Here is a 24,091-nt window from a genome sequence, read left to right on the forward strand (position 1 = left end):
GAGCTCCTATAGGATTCCGTGGAGTGAGCTCCATGACCCTGCGTTTGGGAATGAGGGAGGGACACATGCAGCCCAAGAGACACCTGTGCTATGAAATGCGTGTTAGAGAACAAATGTGTGCTCGTAGCATGGATGATCTGTGACAGGACAGCAAAGAGGCCAGTCACAATCGGTGCACAGAGCAATTGAAGAATCCACAGATTTAAGGAAACCCCTGGGTTCACCCAGTCGACTATATGTTTTCCGCTGAAAATTAATGTTCTAGATGGTAAGCTTAAATAAAAAGAGAAAAGAGGAGATTAAGGTATTTTAGGCCAAAGGTGAGCACATATTCAAAGCAGCTTCTTTGGATTAAACTGTCATTAAGACAGTTGGGATATTTGGTTTGACTTTCAAGAATGTTGTTAGTGGCAATGTGCCATTTTAAATTCACACCACAATTAGGAATCTAGAAACTACCATGGCATTTATTAGTTGTCAAAAGCTTCACAATCACTTTCATGATCAGAAAATAAAGCAAGATTTCATCACTGTTTTCTTTATAAAATCGTTGAATTTCTGAAAATAAAAAGGATCATTTGCTTTTTTAAAATATCAGCTTTGCCACATGCAGTTCCAGAGATCTGCCCCCAAAAGCTTCTCAAGTTTTACCATCCATGGAGTCTTTATTGGTAACTGAGACCCATCTGTTGTTTTCCATCTGAAGCTGGAAAGAGTGAAGGCAATTAGTTTCTCCTTTGCTTTTACAATAAAAATTACAACATTAAATAGTAACTATTTCTTTTGCATTTTCCTTGAAACTAGTTTTAAAATGTGATTTTCAGACAGAAAAATTATCTTACCTTCTTCAGCAGTTTATAGCAAAGCGAGAGAAGTTGGACCAAAATAGCCATCATGGATCTTGTCTTCGTAATACACTTATCAACCTATAATGACAACAGCCAAGCAAATCAGCTTCTAGAAGGAGTACTTCAGAAGACTGTGTCACTGATTTACTTTTAAACTGATAACATTTCATTATTATAGAAATCTAAAGGATCTCAAAAGTCATAAGGATTAGGGCACAGGAGCTGACCTGACGCCCCAGAATACAAGTGCAGGACTGCCATCAGGATTCATGCCTATTTCATGGAGACCCAAGGAAGAGTGGATGGAAAATCAACCAGTTCTATTTCGAGTTGTTTAGGTGCTTTTTAAAACACTCCAAATAGTGGCAGTGAACCCCCTACTTTGTAACTTCTGGCACTCTGCTTTGTTTGCAGAGGCTTAAATTCTCCGAGACAAACAACAGGAGCCCCTACTCTGAGGAATTTGGGCCCTGGTTAGACATGTGATGACATCAGGATTTAAGGGTAGCTGCTCAGTGTTGTGAAATTAATTATGTCCAAAAAGCTAATTTAGTGAACCTACTGCTCCCCGGAGTCTGTTATAACTACAGATGATAAATGACTCTTAGAATCAAAGCCTGAAAAATGGAAGTAAACTGCCCTTCTGTGGGTAATAACACTCTTTGAAAAATGGGCTAGAAGCAAACCTGGTTAAGTGTGAAAGTTTCTCAAGCGTCTCCCTGAATAACCAACTCTGCCTTTTACCTTTAGAAACACTTGATTTTGCAAAGGTGTCTTAGTTATTGTCTGGAGCTGGTGGCATAAAGGACTTAGTTTGTTTATTTCCAGGAGAAGCATAAGCTTGTCATCATCTTTCAGCTGAAAAATAATTCAGGAAGTTATAATAACTTCAATAAAAATCGTCATCTTTTAAACCCTAAATACCCTTATACCTTAATAATATGCCCCCACAGTGGGTATTCACATCACCACTATCACCAAGCAGGCAGATCTGTTGCATTACCTGTTTTGAGAAAACTTGTACGTTTGAAGCAAGCTTTAAGCCCTCTTCAGCAAAAACCTAGTGGAAAGAAAAAGTATCACTACTTAGATGTATATCTTATGGATAGTTCATAAGAAATATACTCATGGCTAATTGTCATAGCTGTCATGGAACTCCTGAAGTTTTTCTTCTACCCAGGAAACACAAGTGTTCAACTGTATTCAGAAGATTTCCCAGACCTGATGCAGAATCAATCCCTGGAGACTCTCCTCTGCACCTGGAAACCTCCAGTTGCTCTGGAGGGCCATACAGACACATGATACTTAACCATACAAATTATGTCCAGGCTCCCAGAAGGATCTGGAGCTCATCTTATAATACCCCAACTATAAAAAGGTGATGAATTGTAGAACATGAGATCAAAAGGGTTAGGACTTTCCAACTTCCAGCTAAACAAGATAAAATTTGTCACCTGTACACATTCCTTAACCAGCCATTTGAGAGGACCGGTTCAGATCGGTTCTTGAGTATTCACCATGCATTTTATAGTTAAATGAGTTGAACAGGATGATGGCAAAGAACAGTGAAAAATAAGGTTGGACAGATAAGATTAGGAATATTTAGGATGATTATTTTTAAATGGTAACAGAATGTTTCAGAGTAAGAGACACCAGGGGAGAAAAGGGTGGAAGACTTAGCTTTAGGTGGCAGCAGATGAGAACAGGGCAAATGTGAGGGTGGTTTGTGAAGAAAAGTAACAAGCCTTGGTAATGAATTAGATAAAGAACATAAAGAGAAGGCAATACTTTCAGGGTTAACCTTAACCCTTTATCCAACAGCCTTAGCACCTTGCTATCATTGGATGAACTGATCTCAAGGTCAAAAATCCTTCACTCCCTTCCTTGTCCTTTAAAAGGGAAACCAGTGAGTTTTATACCTAGATCCTAACCAAACAGAATGACTCACTTACCCATACATCCCTCATTGTCCCACATTACCACTTTCTGTTTACATCTCTTCCCTTCTGGCCCACAAACCTCTCGGGAGCAAGATCCATGTCTGTCTCCTGGAGTATCGTGGTTTTACAACCAACTTAAAGCCGATGACTTTCAAATCTCTCTCTCCATTCTTGAACGATCCTGACACCAGTCTTTTATATACTACTTGAACAAAACAGAATGCTTGATTTCCAATCTCTAAATCTGGTTTTCTCCCTCAGTGTTCCCTAGCTAAGTAAATGGCAATACCATTTACCCTGTTAGTCAAACCCAAAACCTTTAAAACCAAAGTCAGATCCTGCCACTCAGGATCAAAACCCTCAATGGGTTTTCCATCATACTTGGAAAATAAAAGTTAAAGTTCTTCCAGTGGCTACAGAGATGCCATACTTTACCACTTTCCTTCTGGCTCATTCCATTGCATCCACACTTGCCTCCTTATTGTTCTTCAGATCCCTCCAGCCTACTCCAACATCTCAGGGCCTTTGCACTTGCTCTGTTTGCCTGAAATATTCTATCCCCAGATAACCACCCTGCTCACTCTCTCACTTCATTAATTACTCAAATGTTACCCCCTTAGAGGTCTTTTCTTGTCACCCTCCTATCACCTCTTTTTGTCTTTTATAATTTTATCTCTAAATGCTTATATATGGACATTGTGTACTTAACTCTCTACTGTCTACCTCCTCCCACTAGAATGTATGCTGCAGGGCAGAGGGCACAGTGGCTTTGTTTTGTTCTCTTTTCTCCAAACAGCACTTATCCCCAGGATCTGACACACAGTACAAGTTCAATAAATATTTGATGAACATTTCACGTCCACCAGTTAGTAGTCGATTCAATAGACATTGGTTTAATGAATAAGCTCACACAGGAAGAAGGTGGCAAGTAGACCTTTTGCAGTGAAATATCCCTTGTGGTATGGTAGGACTTCGAATGGATATGAGCCAAACTGAACAGAATGAATCCAGAATTTATTAAAACTGTTTTAAGGGGAATAGCTCATTTATAGTTGACTTTACAAAAAATACATACAAGAAATGTTCCGACTCTGATGATGATCACCCTCCCAAGGTGAAATCCCTTTCCTGACGGGGCTCAGGTGGCAGCACACGGGAATACCAAAGGAAACCATCAAAGGTGATAGAAACTGCACATTTCAAATGCAAGAACACCCTTCGTTCCAGAAAAGCAAACAAACTAATGTGAGAGTTAGGGAAAGTAATCTAGCAACCCACTTGCCAATCTAAAGCCTCTACGTGAAGGAGGGGAATTTGAGATGGGCCTATGTGGACTTCCACAGATACACAGAGGCACAAGGGTGGGTGCGAGAATGTCTGTCTCTTCCTGAATGCCTTAACTCAGCAGGGATGTGAAAGGGAAGAAGGAAAACTGTACCAAGCACTCTCTGTCTCAGGCATATGACAAATGCTTTCTCATGTGTTGTTCTCATGCAATCAATATCATTCATCCAATCCATTAATGAAGAGGCCAAAAAGCCATTCAGGAAAGCATGCAGGATATGCATCTGCTAACAAGATATTTTCACCTCCTTAGGAAAACCTAGAATTACTGTTATTGCACATACTGTCAGCAAAGCCCATTCTGCTATATCCCGATAATATTTGAGTTTTACTCAGCAAGATAACCAAAAACGCTCCACAAAATGCTATTGTGAGCCCTCTACTTTTTCACTTTTCTCTACACATGTGTGTGCACAGGTAAGCATACAAACGTGACATGGTAAATCATTTAGAAAACCCAGTTATTACCCACTTTTAGCCCAGAATTAAATTAGTAGCATAAAATGGAAATAAAACATACCTCTAGTTGATGAATTAAATCCTGGGAAGTTTTCAGTGGCCCCTCTCCTCTGAAATAAAATGAATTATCAAGGAGGTCTAAAAAAAAGTTACTGCCTGAAATTTGGTTGTATAATATAAAACTTTTAGAGCATTTTGAGTATTAATAGATCCCAAATTTTGAAGAAGAATATTGAACAGACTAATAATACTGTGACTTTATTCTTAAACAACTTTAATATTTAACTATTACTTCTTAGGGCACTTTAAAATTTTTCAGTGAACTTTATATATGTTAATTTTATAATGTAAAGGAACTTAACACTGACAAGTAATATTTAAATTTTATTTTTCCTTTTTAACCTTTTTCATTTTGCTTCATAAATTAAATACATGAGATATGACAACATGTCTTAACCAAAAGGCCTTTGTTACATAATGGAAAGAGGATCAGACCAAAACTCAAAAAATTCTCATTTTTAATTCTAAAACTTTGATAAGGCATGTCATTTAAGTTTCAATGCTGAGTATATAAAATAGTCATAATAATATTTGTGCTACCACTCTCATCAGAATAGGGAACATCAGATTGAAAACTACCAAGAAACAAGACCTCTACAAATGAAAAGCAAATCACAGCAAAGTGAACAACAGAATGCATTAAGAAGAGCATTAGACTGGCATGAATCACAGGAAATCTATTAACCAATTCTACCCTTAACATCTGTAAGATGGTGAACAAATTACTCCTGTTCTCTGATAAATTGTTGTGCTGATCAAATGAAATTACGAAGCAGAAACCACTTAAAAACCTATAAGGCACTTTTAAGTTTGAAATTTTTTTAAACTATAAGGTACCAAAAAATCTTAAATATATAAATTATCAAGAAAGAGGGGTGCCTGGCTGGCTGAGTTGGTAGAGTATGCAACTCTCGATCTTGGGATTGTAAATTCGAGCCCCATATTGAGTGTAGAGATTACTTAAGAATAAAACCTTTAAAATCATCAAGAAATATGAATAATCATCTATAAATTACTAAGAAATTCTGTAAATTGTTAAGATAACAATAGCCTGAGGAAAAGCTATAAAACTACCCAGGAAAACTATAAAACTGGATCCTGTGAAGGCTAACAGGTGAGTCTCAGAAACAAGCAACTACATGAGGTCGGTAAACCACAGGTATTAAGGGAAAACAAAACAAAACCAAAATTTGTTGGGGAAAGACAGATACACTGAGTGTGTGGGCAGAAAGCAAAGCCAGTATGAGATTTGACCACAGATAAATCACCAAGATGTGTCAAATGGCACCAGGTGTCACCCACTATGGAAAACCCATTTTTTCCGTGAACTCAGCATTCCTGTGCAATCACTACATCTAGTAACAAGTCCCATTCCACAGAGCTTTAGTGATCCCCACCCCTCATAATGCAGCCACTCATGCTTCCCTCTCTCTATGGGATGCATGTCATACACTATCCTCACTCTGAAACAAAAAAATGCTGACCATATCATCCTGAAATATCCTGAAACAAGAAACAAGAACTAAAAGAGACAGTTAAAAACTTAACAAAGGAGCCACCTGAGTGGCTCAGTCGGTTGAGCATCCGACTCTTTTAATTTTGGCTCAGGTCATAATCTCATGGTCACGAGACTGAGCTCCACATCTGGCCCTGTGCTGAGCGTGAAGCCTGCCTAAAATTTTCTCCCTCTCTCTCCCTCTGCCCCTCCCAAGCTTACAAGCATGTTTTCTCTCTCTCTCAAAACATACATACATACATACATAAAACCTTTAAAAAAATTCTGATGAATTCTCTGTTTAGGATGATTTTATGTGTCAAACTACATTCACTTAGTAAAGATATTTCTCTAGTTTTCACCGATCAAAAAAAAAAAAAAAAGATTTTGTTTAAAGATCTGCTGATTTTTATCACCATGAGGAAACTAGCATGATTGCAGCCAAATGTCAAGATCTTTGTTATCTCTGCCAATCTGTGCACATTTGGTGCGGGCAAACGAAGGAGTTCCATTGTACTTTCTTCTGCACACTTGACTCATCTGATTTTTGAAAGACAGGAACTAAGAAAAAAAGGCCATAATTGTGTTAGGAAGACTCAATCCCAGGAGAAGCTTGCTAAAAACAAGAACAAAAGAAGGAAACCACCAAAGAGGAAAGGTCACCAAAGCTGGAAATTACAGTAAAGTATTAACAGATGACTGCTAAACAGAGGCAAAATTACTCAACTCCTATCATTTCTCCCTCACCCTCCAGAATACTCTGTCTTGAAAAGCTAGAAGATTTCATCAACAGGGAAATGAATGTTTCTTCCTCACTCTGATCTTCCTTCCACGCAAAGGAATCTTCACTAGCACAACATCCCTCATTTCTCTCAGCTCTCCCACTTATTCCATCCTGTAGAAGTGTGTGGACTTTTCAGTGTTTTGGTGACTTTGCAAAAATAAGTTGGACATGTAGCCCTCTCCTTTCTCCTTTTTCTCTTGGAAGTAAAGATGCCTTTGGGAGACACCTGCTCTTCCAGGTGTTCAGAGGCACATTCTGTCCCTACGAAGTACAATTTCTTAATTCTAGAGATCATTTTAAAAGCTACTTGCTTGTGGACATAAACGACATTATCCAATAATAGCTTTATCAATATAAATGTTACTGGCCCCTATCTGCCATTCTTTTGCTTATGTTTTCATTTTGTTCAGAACTTGGGTGGGAAAAAGGGTGCTGTTTATTGAACCCCAATGTCCATAGAGTAGTGGAGATCCTATTTTAATTGAGCTTAAGACTCCAGACCAAATGGATTACATTCCAGAATACTGTAACAACTTATAGATGTGGCCCACTGCTGATAATATTTTCAAAATCAAAATGAGTAGAAGACCCAAATATTTTTCAGGTTTCTAAAAATAAAAAAGACAGATTTCAGAAAGTTAGTGAAAAGTTTGAAGTCATTTTTGAGAAAATTCTAGAACAGATTATTGACCAGATAACTGACGAATGTTTAGCAACATAAATTACTATACCATATGTATAGCTTGTTGTGGAAGATTGTGGAATGTGATCAACATGGACTTCAATGAGGCATGTGATCAAGACTCTTGTAATGTGGACAAGACAGAGAAGGTAGGCCTTGTAACAGTGAAGTTAGGGAACTACTCTGCTATGAATACTGATTCCTGGAGATTTGGCCCCCCATTGAGGTGGTAGGCCTCATGGTTGGAGTCTTTGATCTGTATTATCTAATCAAGTACCAATCACTTACATAAAGAGTTAAAAGGCAGGTTTTCTAAACTTATTGATGCTGGCTAGGAGAAACAGATACATAGAATGACAAAAAGCAGAATGCAAAATTATTTCAAAATTATGAAAAGGACACAAACCTGAAAGAGGATATCTTCTAAATCTAAATCCTAATTAAATAAATGCCTTCTTGTTGCATTCACTTAATTATAAGAACTTATGGTCTTTTTTTAACCATATATTGGAAGTTGACTTTAACCTGTCAATGATTTAACATGAGTTTTTCTTTACACCGGATACTATCAAATTGATTTAAAAGGATCAAAACATCACTATATTTACCTAGTAAATAAATATAGAGAATAGGCCATACTGGACATGTTCCGCCCATTTCGAACAATCTCATTTTCCTGATCCTCCCATTTCTTGATCTCACAGTTGGCATCAGAGGTAAGCAAACCCAGCTTAAGTCCAAGCTTTGCTATCTTGGCTTGCTCCTATAAAATACACGTTTTCATCACCACAATATTGTCATTATTAATGTAAATGGAAGTTTAGAAGTAAGACTGTTAAAAGGAAAAGGTCTTACCTCAGAGTCAGGCTTGTCTGCCTTTAATGATTTCAGGTTTGCATTATTCTTCTGTGACAATGAAAAGATTAAGACATCTTAAAAAACAGTACAGTTATGGTGAGGAAATACAGTAGTAATAGAAAGCATAACAAAGTACCTGTAATAAAATTTTAATTTGAACATTTTCAGAACAAACTTAAGCTACATTAAAGCACGTTGAAACAAACTAATTGCAAACACTCTCCTAGCATGTGGGTTCAGCTTTGAATAGGTAGTTAGTTAGAAAGCCGAGGCCAGGGAAAGCAGATCATGCCCCAGAAGGACTTAAGGACCTGTGCACCTTGTCAGAGTCCAGGTATTATATCTCCAAACATTCCTGGCCCCTCTGTTGAGTTATTCTTATGAAATGATGTCATAAACTGAGCCACTATATGTAGTTTTCCATATACTCCTATTGTTATGATTCTGGAGTTCAGTTCCTTTAACCAATTTGTCCTATGAGGGCTAATTTTGGCCCCCAAGTGCCATTGACATCCCAGTTCTTAATCCTTTACCCCAGGTCCTATAGGAGATTATACTTAGAATTTAGCACTTCATATTTCAATCAACATGTTTGCTGGGCCACTATTTTTGAAATGGTAATTTTTTCTATGTAAGCTATATGGAACTCAGAATATAGTTCCCCTAAGGTGAAAATATTGTAGTTAGGTTATCAGGCTAGCCCACAGATGCCTATTTACATAAGTAGAAACCACCACCAATAGCAATGTTTCTTTGTAACATATATGCAGAAGCTCTTAGGAGACAGCAGCCTAGGTTGGCCATTCCCCCACTCTGAGGTCTGGTAGGAGCTCCCCTAGTTGGGCCACAATGGCTGGGGCTAGTGAACAGAAAGGTGCAGGAGAGGCTGGGAGCCCTTTTTTTTTTCCTTTTAACATATACTTAAACTATAAACACACACACACACACACACACACACACACACACACACACACATTGAGTAGATGTACACAAAGCATAAATTATAACAGAATAAAACAAAATACCCTAACCCCCTTAGCTAAAGAAAAAGATCATCACCAATACTTTTGAGGCATATGTGTACCTCCTCATTTTTTGTTTCTCTTATTATTACCATGACTTGATCCTTCTGACCAGCTATTCTGTCAGGAGTTTCACTGCAGAACACTCAAGAGCCTTAACTTTTCCCTTTTGTTTTCTGTCTCATGGTTTATACTTGCTCATTTAACATAGCCCTTTTGAGATTTTCTAATGCTGCTTACTATAGAAGAAATGGGACAGAAAATGAAAACAGAGAAACCATAAAGTTGCACACATGTACAAATATAAGCTGCCTCTTATGTTCACTGGAAAATACAGATGATCTGTGATCTCTGGCCCTTCTTGTACAGTCACATCATGTGCATCTTCCTCCTTAGTCTGATAGACTAAAACGCAACTGATAGAGCATTTAAAAAAGAATGCCCTGAAAGTTTTTAGATTTTATTTAGAATTTTACACCCTGTCTCATTCTTTTAAATTTAGTTGTGTTTTCATCATTTTTTACTTTTACAAGTTATTTTTATTAGAGTGTTTAATGAAGACTGAAAGGGAACGCCTGAAAAGGTACAGAAACCATCTTAATGCATGTAACCAAGCGGGCCACCTAGTGGACACTATTTTGGAACACAGTCAGACGCATCAGTTTCAAATATATACAATTCGAATTTTGAATAAAACATTCCAAAATGTACAAAACTCTTTTACTTACCATTGGCCTTGGAAGTGAAAGGTAGCCATACTTCTCTCCTACAAATAACACATACAACTTAAAACAAATATTCTATTAGCATATTTTCTATTATTCACATTTAATTTTTAAAATATTAAATAGGAATGCTAGTACATTAGTTTTGATAATTTAGTCTATTAATTAAATGTGTCTCAGAAACAAAATTGTAATTTGGTTGGTGAACATGAAGATTGTCAACAGTTGTATCCCTAAGGTACCTGGTTGGACAATCTCTACCTCCCCCAATGTAATGGCAGAAAGGCAAAATATCTCAGTGATAATTACTTAAATTGACAACAAGCTTCATTCACAGTGAAATCTTTTACAGTAGCTTGTCTCTAATGAAACCAGATTCTTCTTTTCTCAGTATGAGTTATCAGTGCTTACTTGCTTTTCTGCGAGCATCAAAGCAAATCATTTACAGCTCACTTCATAAAGTATTCCTCTAGTCAGAGAGCAACTCTAGTGCATAAGATAGAAAGATGAAATAAACCAAATAACAGTATCTTCGCTGTGAATTAACACATGGCAGTAAGCACAGTAACTATAGAAAGTAAGGTACTGTATAATGCCCGCTTCATCCCTGTGCTTTCCTCTTTCAAACTTCTGGATCATGTATAAAGTCAGATTGCAATAGATGGTAGATTTTTTTTTTAAGCTTAGTTTGTTATATCTGAGGAAAGAATTTACAAGATTTGAACAGTAATTACTTCCTGATTTCAAGGAATGAAGTTTTGTTCAGCTGTACTATATTAGGTAGAACCATGTGAAATTGCTGATATTCAACCACTTTGAAATACAAAAATAGCAATTTCATATAGTTTCACCTAATAAAAGTAAATACAATGTCAGAGTACTAAGTCACACACTTTCTTATAGAACAACTGTTACATGAACAAGGTGAGCCTGCTCATAACATGTTTACATCTTCATCTGGAACTGTGCTGTTGAATATGGAATCCACTGGCCATGTGACTAGTGAGCAACTGAAATATGACCAGTCTCAAAGGAGATGTGCTTTAAAATATAAAATACATATTGAAGGGGCATCTGGGTGGCTCAGTCGGTTAAGTGTCTGACTTCGGCTCAGGTCATGACCGCACGGTGTGTGAGTTCAAGCCCTGCATCAGGCTCTGCACTGGATCCTCTGTCTCCCTCTCTCTCCACCCCTCCCCCACTCTCATGCACACTCTCGCTCTCTCAAAAATATTTTAAAAACTAAATAAAATACATATTGGATTTTGAAGACTTAATATAATGGGAGAAAATGTAAAAGACCTCATTAATACTTTTTAAGTACTGATTATAAACTGAAACAGTATTTTGGACACATTGGATTAAATAAAAAATATTAAAATGAATTTCACCGGATTCTTTTGAAAATTTTCATGTGCCTCCTATAAAATTTTAAATTACATATGTGGCTCACGTTATACTTCTATTGAACAGTGCTGATCTAGAAAACGAACTGTCATTATGGGTCAGCCATTGGTACTTAGGATATGTTTTATGATTCAAATAATTTGTTTGTAATATCAGAATTGTAAGGGAATTTTATTAATGGTGTTCTGTTCTCAGAATTGAGAGAGAGAAATAAAACTTAAAGAAGACATTATTCCATGCCTTTTCGCCCAGCCCTGATATAAAAAGTGCCTGAATTAGGTGTGAATAGAAGACTTTAAGTCATTTAGAACCTCAAAATTCACCATTTATCTTAATTCAAAGTCCAAATCCTGTCCATAATATCCCTAAAAAGGTGGTCTTAATAAGCTACAGAAATAAGCATAATCATTACTTAACATAATTAGCTTAGGTGTGAGCAGTCTTGTATTATTATCTACTCTTATGCTCCTCCATAGTGCCCATATCCCTGAAATGTTCACCTTTACTCTCCAAGAGGAAAAAAAAGCGAACTATATTAATCTCTTATCTCTCCAAGAAACAACAGAGTTAAAGAAACCAGAAGGCACGGAGAAATAAATGCAATGAAACAAAGAGCCTTTATATAATCTGGTTTGCTATTCACCAATTAATTAACTGGCACTTCCAGTCCCTGAGGGTGTCTTATAGGCATTTGTTTTGCTCCCTATTTCCATCATTCAGTTGGACTAAGAATGGTTTGCATATTTGAGGAAAATTGCAAAACTGACCATTCTTCAAATAGTTTTTCCCCATAATGCTATTCAGGTAAGGTTGTCCCTCATTCCCCCAGTTCCAATATAAGCCAAGTTAAGTTGATAATAATACAAAAAAAAAAAAAAAAAAAGAAAGAAAAAAGTTAATAAAGATACCAAAAATCATTAATCTGAATCATTTTATATTAACTTTATAGTTGTTTTTTCCATACAAGTCTAATTACTGCCATTGATTCTAAGCAGAGCAAATGTATTGACTCAGTTATGTTTAGCTATTACATCAAATTAAAGAAGTGGCATAAGCAATTTGTATCTCTGATGAAAACATTAGACAAAACAATTTTTATCTTCCGAATGCAAACATTAGAAGTCACTGGAAAAACAGGAATGTTTATGGGGAAAACATACTTGATGTTTGGTTTATAAAATGGTTTTCAAAGAACTGTTTTCACAGAGGTATCGTAAGTTTAATACTAAATCAACACGACCTAAATCAAACAATAATACCTAAATCAACCTAAATACCAACAATACTTAAATCAACACGACAGCTGTTGTCTTTACTTCTCACTTTAACCTCCAGATAAACGAAGTTCACAATTCAGCTCAAAAGCCCCTCTCATCTTATGGGAGTACCAAAATGATTTCTTTTGAAAACCTAATTGAGAAATGCTGCTCTCATTTTCAATACCCAGAACTTTTCTGCATCTCTACAAACTAAAGCTAATATCCCAAGGACAGAAAAGCCTCATTATTTCACTAGAGATGGGCTATGTTATTCCCTATTAGAAGTTCCTACAATTAGCTCTTTTGATTCTGGAAGGAGTTCTACGTGGCATGACCAGAATGACCACGTCCCCAGACCCACTTAAAATGAATGGCTAAGTACTGAAGGAAAGGCGATTATTAGGTAACCACAGGAGTAGGACTGGGGTATTCTAATCCAAACCCAGTTGTCATCCTCAAACTTTCCCTCGTCTCTGCATTCAATTAATCACCAAATCCTACCAATATTACTTATAAAGCTTTTCTTAAATCAGTCCTCTTATCTATCTCCATTTCTATTATTATCACCTCATTATCTCTTGTCTGATGGACCACTGCCTTGATTCGAACTCCATGTCCCCCAGACAAGCTCATATTGTTCCCCCTTCTATGCTCCCTATTTCACTGAACAGCACCTTATGTATCCAATCTGCCAAGTGACATGGTAAGTGCAGAGCTATGGAACAGGGCTGCTAGGTGCATCCCTATAACCTGAAGCCCAGTCATATTAATTCTAAGATGGTTCAAACAGAACAAGAGAAATTCAGCTTCCTTAAAGGAGAGGTAGAGTCTACAGACTATGAGAGAAGTGTCCTTTTCACATTTAGGTACCTAGAATAAGCTCAAATTCTAAATGCTGTAATTACATATTCAGCACTAAGGGAAAGTAGAATCTTCCTGATTGGGTCCCTTCCAAAAAGAAGACCATGGCTTCCCAGGGGGTTTGGGTAAGAAGGCAGAAATGGATGAAGATAGAAAGGCAGTAAGGCAACTATCGATTTTTGAGTTCTTAAAACATCCCAGGAGGCCCTATTGTGCAATTTGAGTGTCTCACGGTAAGGGGGACAATGACCTAGCTCTGAGACTGACTTCAAGTATGAGAACACTAAAGTCTCTTCTCATTGCTTACCATGTTGTGTGCTACTTAATTGGTTGGTGAAACGATACTTGCAACATATCTGATAATTTTTCTAGTAATGAGAGTCAAGATATTCAGAGCAGAACAAAGGTAGCTAGAATACGGCAAAGGCTTTTCAATAATAGCTGTAACGTGAGTTACAACAGTAGCAGAGAGAAATGAGGATCTGAAGAATACACTCTGTCCTTTTAGGGAAGCAGTGGACAGGTGCAAGGTAACAGGCAGGCTTGTCATAATAACCGTACAGCACAGGAAAAACAACACTGTGACACTGGACTCAGTCCAGCCAATAATGGCTAACCCAGAACTGGACTTCTTTGTCAGAAAAGCTATTCTTATGAGCTTAGTGATAAAAGTCAGGACAAAGAAAGGCAGTACAAGAAATCAACCAACTCTATCTCAATTAATTCCACATAAGGATCCTTCTGAACAGCAAGATACTTTACCAGTAAACAATGGATGGAGTATTGATTAAAGGCAACAGAATTTCCCATCTAAAGAAGAATTTCTGTTCAGCCCTAAGGAAGTTAAGGTTTTCCAAGGACAGGTTACCCACATCTAAAGAAGAAACTGTTTACATAACATCCAGCTTAAGAGGAAAAGAAACCATAATTGACTATGTAGTCCAAAAATAAGTGTAGGATTTTCCTGTTTCAACTCTGGTCTATCTGTAGTGGATGCTAGTGCTGAGAAAGGCAGGGAAGCCACTTTTCTTCGTTTCCTAAACAAGTCCTATGCCTAAATTATCATTCCTCTTTCAATGTGGATCAATTATATCACGTTACCTGTTAATATATGAAACTTGCCTCACATAAAAATCCATGTGCCTATTAATGCTTTATAAAAGCATCAAAATGATAAGCCATTTAGACTATCACAGAAATCTTTAAATGTAGAAGCATGGCAAACATTTATTATACTTTACAAATTACGCTCTATTTACAAAGTCTATCATTTCCTGATTTTTAAAAACAAATCAGCAATTATCCTAAATACATATTTTTTAAAATATGAAATGTTTAAATGTGCAACTCAATAAAAATAAGTATGTAATTTGATGTTACTGTGACTTAAATGACATTTTATTAAAAAAAAAAAAAAAACAAGCATGCTTGACACTAACAGAAGCCATTCAAAGGGAAAAAAGTACATGACAAGACGTAAACATAAGAGGATACACCATACAATGGGAAAGAAACAAAACTCCCAGTTGTTATTAGAATAAAGAGGATGCCTTCCTATACATTGTGCAGTGCTATTCTACATGTTGTAGAAATACCAATGAACTTACCCACCACAGGAAATATTCCAAGATTATGCAGTCATCAGAGAAAGAGATTCCATCCAAGTGGAAGGAAAGCAATTCAAAAATCAAATAACTACATTCATTTCATTATGAAGTTAGTAGAATTAAATCAGAGAATAACTGTATTACAGAAGAGCTTTTATACTAAAACTAAAAAACAATTCAGGTAAAATATAAAATGACTGGATTTCAATCAGAAAACTAGAATATTAACATTTCAATGAAATCTACAACACTGTTGTACAATAAATTATACTGCTTAGATGCTATAATAAAGGACAGACAACACCGTCCCAATTTTTCTGTGGGAGATATGTTACTATAAAAATAACCCATTGGGTGATAACAAGATAATTCATCTTGTAACTGAGGTTTGACATTAAAAAACTAACAGAATTAATTACAATAATAATGTGTTTAAATATGTGGATAGTTTCTCACCTCGTCTTCCTTCGAAAACATCATTGATTTCTCTTAGCAGTGTTGATATGTCACTAATTTGGGATTCCCAAGCTTCACAAAAGACATCTAGGTTTTCTTTAGCAATTTTACTAGACGGATGCAATGTCAATGTTTCAGCAGCAGAAATTATCTAATGAAACACAACAGACACAGGTGTGCATTTCAGACTCTTAGTTCTTAGAATCATGCTGGAGACCAAACTTAAGTCTGTGCTGTTCAACTCAACAAACAACTATGAAATGATTTCCACACGTAAGCTCCATGTTGGCCAATGTGGAGACCCACAGAACAAAACTCACTGTTTCTTCTAAGCTGATCCACAAATAAATAGGATGCACGATTCTACACAAGCATTTGTTCAGGGAGCAGTGACCTTTATTTCAGGAAAACTGGGTCAACGAAGTTGCTTCCATCGCAGAATTCAAAGAGTTATCTACACAGACTACAAAGAGTGGACTGTGCACTGTAGGTACAAGAGATGGGGGAGTAGTCGTGGCAGCAACAACAGTCACAGGGGTAGTGGTAATGGTGGCAGCAGCAGCACTGGTATCAGGAGCGGTAGGGGTAGTAATAGTGATGATGACAGTAGTAGTAATAACGGCAGCAGCAGCAGCGGCAGCGGCAGGTGGGTAGTATTACTGGTAGTGGCAGGCGTAGTAACGTATACACACATCTATGAGTACGTGGCAGGTACGTTCTTGAGATGCTCTTTTAGGTGCTTGATATACATTAGTATTGATCTTCAGAAACACACAAACAGAATACTGGCTATCCTTCCCAAATACACATTATTCCCGTTATACAGCTAGAGAAACCGAGGCTCAGAGATACCAAGTAACTAATATATGGCTATTCATTCACCTACTATGTGCCAGGTACTGTACCCATGTTCCAGGAGCTGGGGAAACAGCTGTGAATGAAACGGATAAATTTGTCTGTCTTCATGGGGCTCACATTATGAGGGAGACAGACAATAAAAAACATACAAGTAAGTGTTAAGATATTTCAGCGATGATAAATTGTATGTATGACAATAAAGGGTAAGAGAGAGAGAGGGTGTTAGAAGGTCACCGAAAAGGAGGCATGTAAAAACAAAGAACTGAAGAAGTCAAGGAGGCCGTGAGGGAATCTAGGGCGAGTCATTTGGGATGAGCTGGGAACACTTCTAGTATGTTCAGGGAACAGCCAGCAGGCCAGTGTGACTAGACTGACATGATAAACAGGAAGGTCACCAGTGGCCATGTGATGAGGAACATACACAGTAAGGACTGGACTTTACTGTGAGATAGGAAGTCACTGAAGAGCTTTCAGAAGACTGATATGATCCATGTCATGCTCCCTCTAAGGGAATTAGAGCTACAAGCTCCTCCTGGTTTGGCACAGTCCCACGGGCACAGGGCTTGACAAGTAGGTGGCAGCTTCAGGAGCATAACAAGGTTCCCCATCTTCAGGGAAGGTGGGTACATGGGCTTGCCAGAGAACCACGGGCTAGATTTCAGCAGGAGTGCCCTCTTGACCAGGGCACCATATATATATATATATGTGTGTGTGTGTGTGTGTGTGTGTGTGTGTGTGTGTGTGTGTGTATTTTTTTTTTTTTTAATTAGAGAGAGAGAGAGAGAGAGAGAGAGAGAGGGAGGGAGAGAGGCAGAGGGAGAAAGAGAATAGGGGGTGGAGAGAATCTTAAGCAGGCTCCACACTCAGTGTGGAGCCCAATCCTACAACCCTGGGAGCATGACCTGAGCTGGAATCAAGAGTCAGATGCTCAGGGCACCTGGGTGGCTCAGTCGGTTAAGCATTTGACATCAGCTCAGGTCATGATCTCGAGGTTCGTGGGTTCGAGCCCCTCATCAGGCTCTACGCTGACAGCTTAGAGCCTGCTTTAGATTCTGTGTCTCCCCCTCTCTCTGTGCATTCCCCCCGCAATCCATGCTCTGTCTCTCTCTCTTTCTCTCTCAAAAATAAATAAATATTAAAAAAAAAATTTTTAAGAGTCAGACGCTCAACTGACTGAGCCATCCAGACACCCCTAGGATCTGACATTTTAAAAGAACTATAAAAATGACATAGCTAAAGTAGAGATGTCCAGAAATAAATATAAATTATCCCAGACACATGCTCTAATTCTTTACATGATCCCTTTGTGAAACAGATAGCAAAGACTAGGAGTAAAAGCTGAGGCTGTGGGAAGAAAAAGACTTCTCAAGTCAGAAGTTGACAACAGGCTCGATCACTGCCCTGCAGAAGAAAGTACGGTGGTCCCTGATATTCCTGCTGCAGTAAAAACAGTAAGCAGAGAATTACAGCCAAGTAGCAAGCAGGGCTTGAGGGTAACAAGAGCTGACGGCACATGGCAGAAGAGTCAAAACTTTCAATTCCACTGAAATACATTTATAGCCAAGGTGAGCAGGATGAATCTCAAGTGGACAAGCAAATATTAAAGCCTTGGTTTTTCCTAATAAACAGAGATCCTCTGGTTATAATAAAATGTTCAGCTGATGATCATTGCTAAGGGTCACTCATGTAGTTTCTGCTTCCATAATAAGCCTTTGACACTATTCTCTACAGGGAAGCTTATTGTCCTTCTAACGTCCATTCATCACGGTTCTGCTAGAGGACACACGTCACCACTGTCTCTAAGTCACTTGCACTGTTCTCAACTATAAATCCAAGGGCTCTACATCTACCATCAAACACAGGAGTTAGGAGTAAGTCCTTGGTTGACCATGATAAATGAAATAAGAACTCCTGGTAAATTGTATTTTAGAACTTAGACCTAAAAAAGAAATGAAGTTCTGGCCCTCACTTTTCTCTTTAACTTGACAGGGACAGTATTAAATGGGGTATCAATTTTTAAAAAGCCTCTTGGAAATTATAAACACAAAGAAATATTTCAGAAAAGTCAGAAAAAAATAATTCCCAACTCTTCCAAACAAGCACAAGAACTTTCATTTCCACATATTCCTATGAACATTTTCATAGCAGGATTATAGTAAGTATACAAATCTGTATCCTGCTTTTATCATCTAACATTTTAACAAAACACTTTTAAATGTTGCTAATTCTAGTTGTCATAATTATTATTTTAAGGTCATAATGTATTATTTGCCTGACTTCAGATAGTTATTTTGCTTCCAACTGGATCTTATTGTAAGTAATGCTGTAACATTGCTTTAGTTTTTGTTTTTCTAATTTGCTTATGTCCTAGGAATCCTAGGTCAAAACACGTAAATAATTTTATGGCTTGGTCCATAATAGTAACTTACTTCTTTAAAAGATTTTATTTTTTAATGTTTATTTATTTTTGAGAGAGAGAGACAGAGACAGAGTATGAGTGGGGAAGAGGCAGAGAGAAAGGGAAACACAGAATCTAAGCAGGCTCCAGGCTCTGAGCTGTCAGCACAGAACCCGACACGGGGTTCGAATTCACGGACTGTGATATCATGACCTGAGTCGAAGTTGGATGCTTAACCAACTGAGCCATCCAGTCACCCCTAAAAGATTTTATTTTTTTAAGTAATCTCTACATCCGATGCAGGGCTTGAACCCACAACCCTGAGACCAAGAGCCACACTCTCCGCCAAATGAGTGAGCCACAGTCACCCCGGTAACTTACTTTTCAAATGTGTCATAACAACCTTCATTGTAAACAGCTTCTTGAAAATAAATACAAACTAGGACATCAATTAAATGGGCCGATCTCCAGTTTTGCAGATAAGTAGCTAACCCAAGGCAATGTAATCTCTGTTCAGGCACGCTATCTATGAAAACTCCATTACCTTCGTTACTCTCAATAGATTTGGCTTCTAGTTATGCAGAACCATGCACATCTTCCTTCCACAACGTTTGTTATGACACTCAGACAAGACATAATATAAAGCAATGATCTGCTATTAATCATACCTGTTGGCCAGTCACCTGAAATGTCTCCTCTGCATGTACACAGGTTATTTCAAGAGGTTCTGTCCCAGATATATGACGCAACAATCGACAGGCCTACGAGAAAACATTTCGATAGTTCAACTTCCACATTCTCATTCTTCACAATACAGGTTTTCATTTTATAATTAGGAAAGAAAACAAAGCCTTACACATAAACTTATTAAAACCTTATTAAATTAAATCTTATTAAAAATCAAGTTGTACATTACTGAGAAGATTATTATAACACTATATTGGTTACCAATAAATTTTCTAGGAATAAAGCAGGAACCAATAAGGGTAGAGCATATTGTCTCTTTGTCTCTATTTCTTATCTGATAATGGCAAGTGGGAACAGAATACTAGAACCGGGACGAATCTTTGAAAGGATCTCGTAGTAAGTACCCACACATTGTATGTATGAAGAAACTTAGAGTAGTGACTTGCCCAAGATCCCTCAGCTACACTATGTCAAGCTATACGTTCTGTCTACCAAGAAACAACACTTCTCCTCAGGGTCAATTAATTAACACACCTTTCACTGGAGATAACACTGGATTAGGCAAGGCTGATGTAGTGAGAACCTTTATCAGAGAAAATTATTGCAAATCTTGAGACTTAAGACACAAAGCATTTTTTCCACTAAAAAAATTGCTGCAGGATTCCTATAAATGCCGACTTTGTTTACAGTCATAATATTTGGTTTATAAACATAACAGCACTGGGGTGGGGAAAATTAAGTGAAGGTGATCAAAAGGTACAAATCTCCAGCTATAAGATAAATAAGTTCTGGGGATATAATATATAAGTCTATAGTTAAAAGTACTGTTTTGTGTATTTGAAAGTTGCTAAGATCTTAGAAGTTCCCATCACAAGGAAGAATTTTCTGTAACTATCTGAGGTGACAGATGTTAAGTAAATTTACTGTGGTGATCATTTCATAGTGTATACATATATGAAATCATTATGGTGTACACTTTAAACTTATGACACTGACATATGTGGTCTACAGCTATGTTTGGCCCACGGGAAGCCCCAGCAATAGACCAGCAGGAATGAAAGGAGTAAGAGCCTTTACTCTCCCGCTCTTTCCTTGCAAGGTTGCCTCGGCCTGTTTCTGTGTCTAGTCCTGAAATCGAACCTCTCAAGGTAGCTTTCTGGAAGACTCTGTGTCCGTCCAGCCTCCAGGAACCACTCATTCCCCCTGTTAATTTGGGCCAGGGAGCAACACCAGCTCTACTGTCACTAACCCCAATTACTGCACTGCCATGGTCCCCCCACACCCTGTCTATGCAGTTGTGAATAGCTCCTTTATTAAAGCCTTTTACATGATCCTAATTCAAGTATGCCATCTCTTTTGGCTGAGACCCCACAGATTCAAATGCAAACAAATCATACAACGTATCTCCATTACTCTACTCCACAGCCTAATCTCTCTGAGAGAATAAAGACAAGATTAATAATAAGTGCATCTGTGGGTTCCAGCATTCTTTGTTTGGTTTTAGAGGCCGGACTGTTGTTAGAACAGATCAACATTATACCTTTAAAACTGCAAAGAAGATGGAGGAAATGCCCATATAAAGTTAACCAAAAGCTGTTAATATTCCCTGATGATAGTACAACTATCATGAAGCCATAATGATTCTAACAAACGAACCTATTACTCACCTCAACAAGCTGCTCTTTCTGTTCAGAGAGTTTACAGGCATATTCAGCCAAACCTTCTAAATTTCCTTCTACTCCAGTAAGTTTTAATGCTTTTAGAACCACATGATCAGCATGGTATTTTAACAGATCTGCTGCCAGCTGAGTTGCTGTACTGTGAAGCTGCAGATGTGGGGGGTGAAGGGTAATGAAAGAAAGACAACAAACAAGAAGGTTCTGTAATCACGCACCTCACAAGCATTTAAAAACGAAAAAGCAATCTCACTTGATCCACTGAGAGGAAAGTGCCAAGTTTCTTGTGGTAATAGTAGAAGCTGTATAGCACTGGCAGCTTGTAAGTTCTACCAGGGTGGGAGTGACACCGACATCTTTGAGTCCCCAATGTTGGCAGTGATGCTGTGTGTAGAAGATGGACTGCTCGGCCCGTGCAGAGTGGCCGGTCCCTATTTCACCCTGCCATTAACCAGCTCTTTCTCACGCAGCTTTTCTCTTACTTAAAAAAATGCTTCTGCTCCTCTAAAAGTTAGTTAGGAATAGAACAGTTCCTTATTAAGAGGACGGTATTCAGAGTACTAAGAGGAAAATCAAATGGCAGTTCATGATGATTAGTGTTTGTTAGTCATAGACTTTTAAAAAGGTATTGATGTGAGATTCAGTCAGTTAGGTATTCAACACAACTTTTTTAAATGCTCAGACCATGGCAGACACTGTATTAGAGGCTGGACATACATGACAAGTAGGATACAACTCCTTCCCTCAGGGGGTTACAGCTTCTCTGTAGTTCTATCTAGAACTTTACTCCCCAACTCTTGGGTCACAGGAGAAATGACAGACAAAGGGTAACCAAAACCCCAAGGCTGTCTTTGACTTGGATTGGATTTTAAGCATAGCTCACTCTCAGCAGGTATCTTTGGGTCCTATAACTCCAAAATCTTTTCATTCTGCCTTTTGTCTTTAAAAAAAAAAAATGATGTGATGGGTTATTCTGGGGTTCTCCAGGAAGAGATCATTTTTATTAACACTGTCCTAAGGAAAATCTGACTTTGAACTAAGCCCATTGATTTTTTTTTCCTGGAAGTAATCCAACGTCATTTCAGACTATAGGACATTTACAAAATTAACAATAGAGTAGTCTGCATTCACGCTACCAAGTGAGAATAATTACAGTCAGAAACAAAGACATTAAAATGTACTTTCCTTTGGAAACTAAATGCCACATAAGAATTTGAAAATATTCTATTTAACCATCAGGGCCTTAGAGAATACCTAATGCCAGCCCTTTATTTTACAGCCTATGAAACAGGTCCTTAGGGACCAAGTGACTTGCCCACAATCACGTAAATCTGATAAGTGGGTCTAGAGATAACTTATTACCAACCATAAGGGAGAAAGGACAAACAAACTGGAAGTTCCGCTCTGTGCAACGAACCGACAATAGCTCTACAGACATGATCTGCCTTCCTCCTTCTGAAAATTCTTCCAGGTTGATGTTGTTACACCCATTTCAGAGGTAAGGAAAATGAAGCTGGTAGAAAGCCACTCAGTCTATCAGCAAAGGATTTTATTCTCTTACTGATAGTCAAGTTTTAACAGTAATTTAGCTAAAATTGAATAGGCTGGAAAAAAAATGGATAGACTTTTTTTAAACCAAAATAACCCACAACATCCTTCTATGTTTAACAGGATGTAAAAATGAAGGTTCCAATAGAAGTCAGTACCAAGTAAGATGTGAAACAAATCATCATACATGTAATTTCTAAAACCAGTTTCATTCCCTTGAACCCTTGACTCTGCAGAAGTGTAAACGAATAAAGGAATTAGAGATAAGGAAGCTCTGTTTGGAGAGTGGACAGGTGCCTACTGAATGCCACCTCCAGGCAACCCCCAAAGTAGATGGAGCCGCGTGACATGGGAGTTTCAGTGAAGGGCTGAGGGTCTCACAGGAGGGGCTCTGAAGAACACACTCAAGCATCCCTGAGAGACAAAGTCAGCTTGAAACAGAGCCCAAAGCATCCTGTAAAGGCGCCAGTTCCAAAGAACTTTCCACCTCCCCACTTTCCCTCTTCTGGCCCTGAGCCACACTTGGCAAAGATCAGGAACAGAAGCTAGATAAAGGGGGGATGAAGAGAATGAAAAGAGACCAGAGACCACACCTGTCCCAAAAGCCCTAGGTGGGGCTGGGGAACAGGGGCTAAGTCCTACAATCAAATGAATATCAAAGTAGCGATTAATATATTGGATAAAACATTCTCATTTTTGAACTGAGACTGTGTCTCAGGACCTAAGCCACGAACCGGCAAACTCACTCTATAAAGGGTCAGGTAGCAAATATTTTAGGCACAATTTCAACTGCAACCACCTAACTCTGTTGTTGTAGTGAAAAAACAGTAGACAACATGTAAGCACACAGGCAGGACTATGTCTCCCAAAATTTTATTTACAAAAGACAACCTGGTCATAGTTGGCAAACATCTGATTTTAAGAGACTTGCAATTACCTGAGAGTGATCAAGTAAGTCACAGGATGGTCAAGTTTTCATTCAGGAAGCAGGGAAATCTCAATGTTTTAAAAATCAATGTTTTTAAAAATCAATTTTATTAAGGTTATAGTTTATATGCAGCAAAATATACCAAGGATGCTGTTTGATAAGTTTTAACAAACACATCTATATTGTGGT

At 37.9% G+C, this 24,091-nt stretch overlaps 1 protein-coding gene across 1 annotated transcript in view; it reads right to left on the reverse strand.

Moving 5' to 3' along the window:
• Positions 1-447: 447 nt before the first annotated feature.
• The window catches only part of CTNNAL1 (catenin alpha like 1), a 62,123-nt gene continuing 38,479 nt past the window's right edge, over positions 448-24,091 (reverse strand). The window contains exons 9-19 of the mRNA XM_060609102.3: positions 21,418-21,576; positions 19,732-19,824; positions 15,808-15,958; positions 10,221-10,258; positions 8,468-8,518; positions 8,221-8,375; positions 4,653-4,701; positions 1,852-1,908; positions 1,593-1,706; positions 843-926; positions 448-706 (exon numbers count right to left, since the gene is read on the reverse strand). Coding sequence (XP_060465085.1) covers positions 641-706; positions 843-926; positions 1,593-1,706; positions 1,852-1,908; positions 4,653-4,701; positions 8,221-8,375; positions 8,468-8,518; positions 10,221-10,258; positions 15,808-15,958; positions 19,732-19,824; positions 21,418-21,576 — 1,017 coding nt within the window. The 3' untranslated portion in view covers positions 448-640. The remainder of the gene's footprint in view (positions 707-842; positions 927-1,592; positions 1,707-1,851; positions 1,909-4,652; positions 4,702-8,220; positions 8,376-8,467; positions 8,519-10,220; positions 10,259-15,807; positions 15,959-19,731; positions 19,825-21,417; positions 21,577-24,091) is intronic.

Source organism: Panthera onca, chromosome D4 (assembly GCF_046562875.1).
Source record: "Panthera onca isolate mPanOnc1 chromosome D4, mPanOnc1 haplotype 2, whole genome shotgun sequence".
NCBI lineage: Eukaryota > Metazoa > Chordata > Mammalia > Carnivora > Felidae > Panthera > Panthera onca.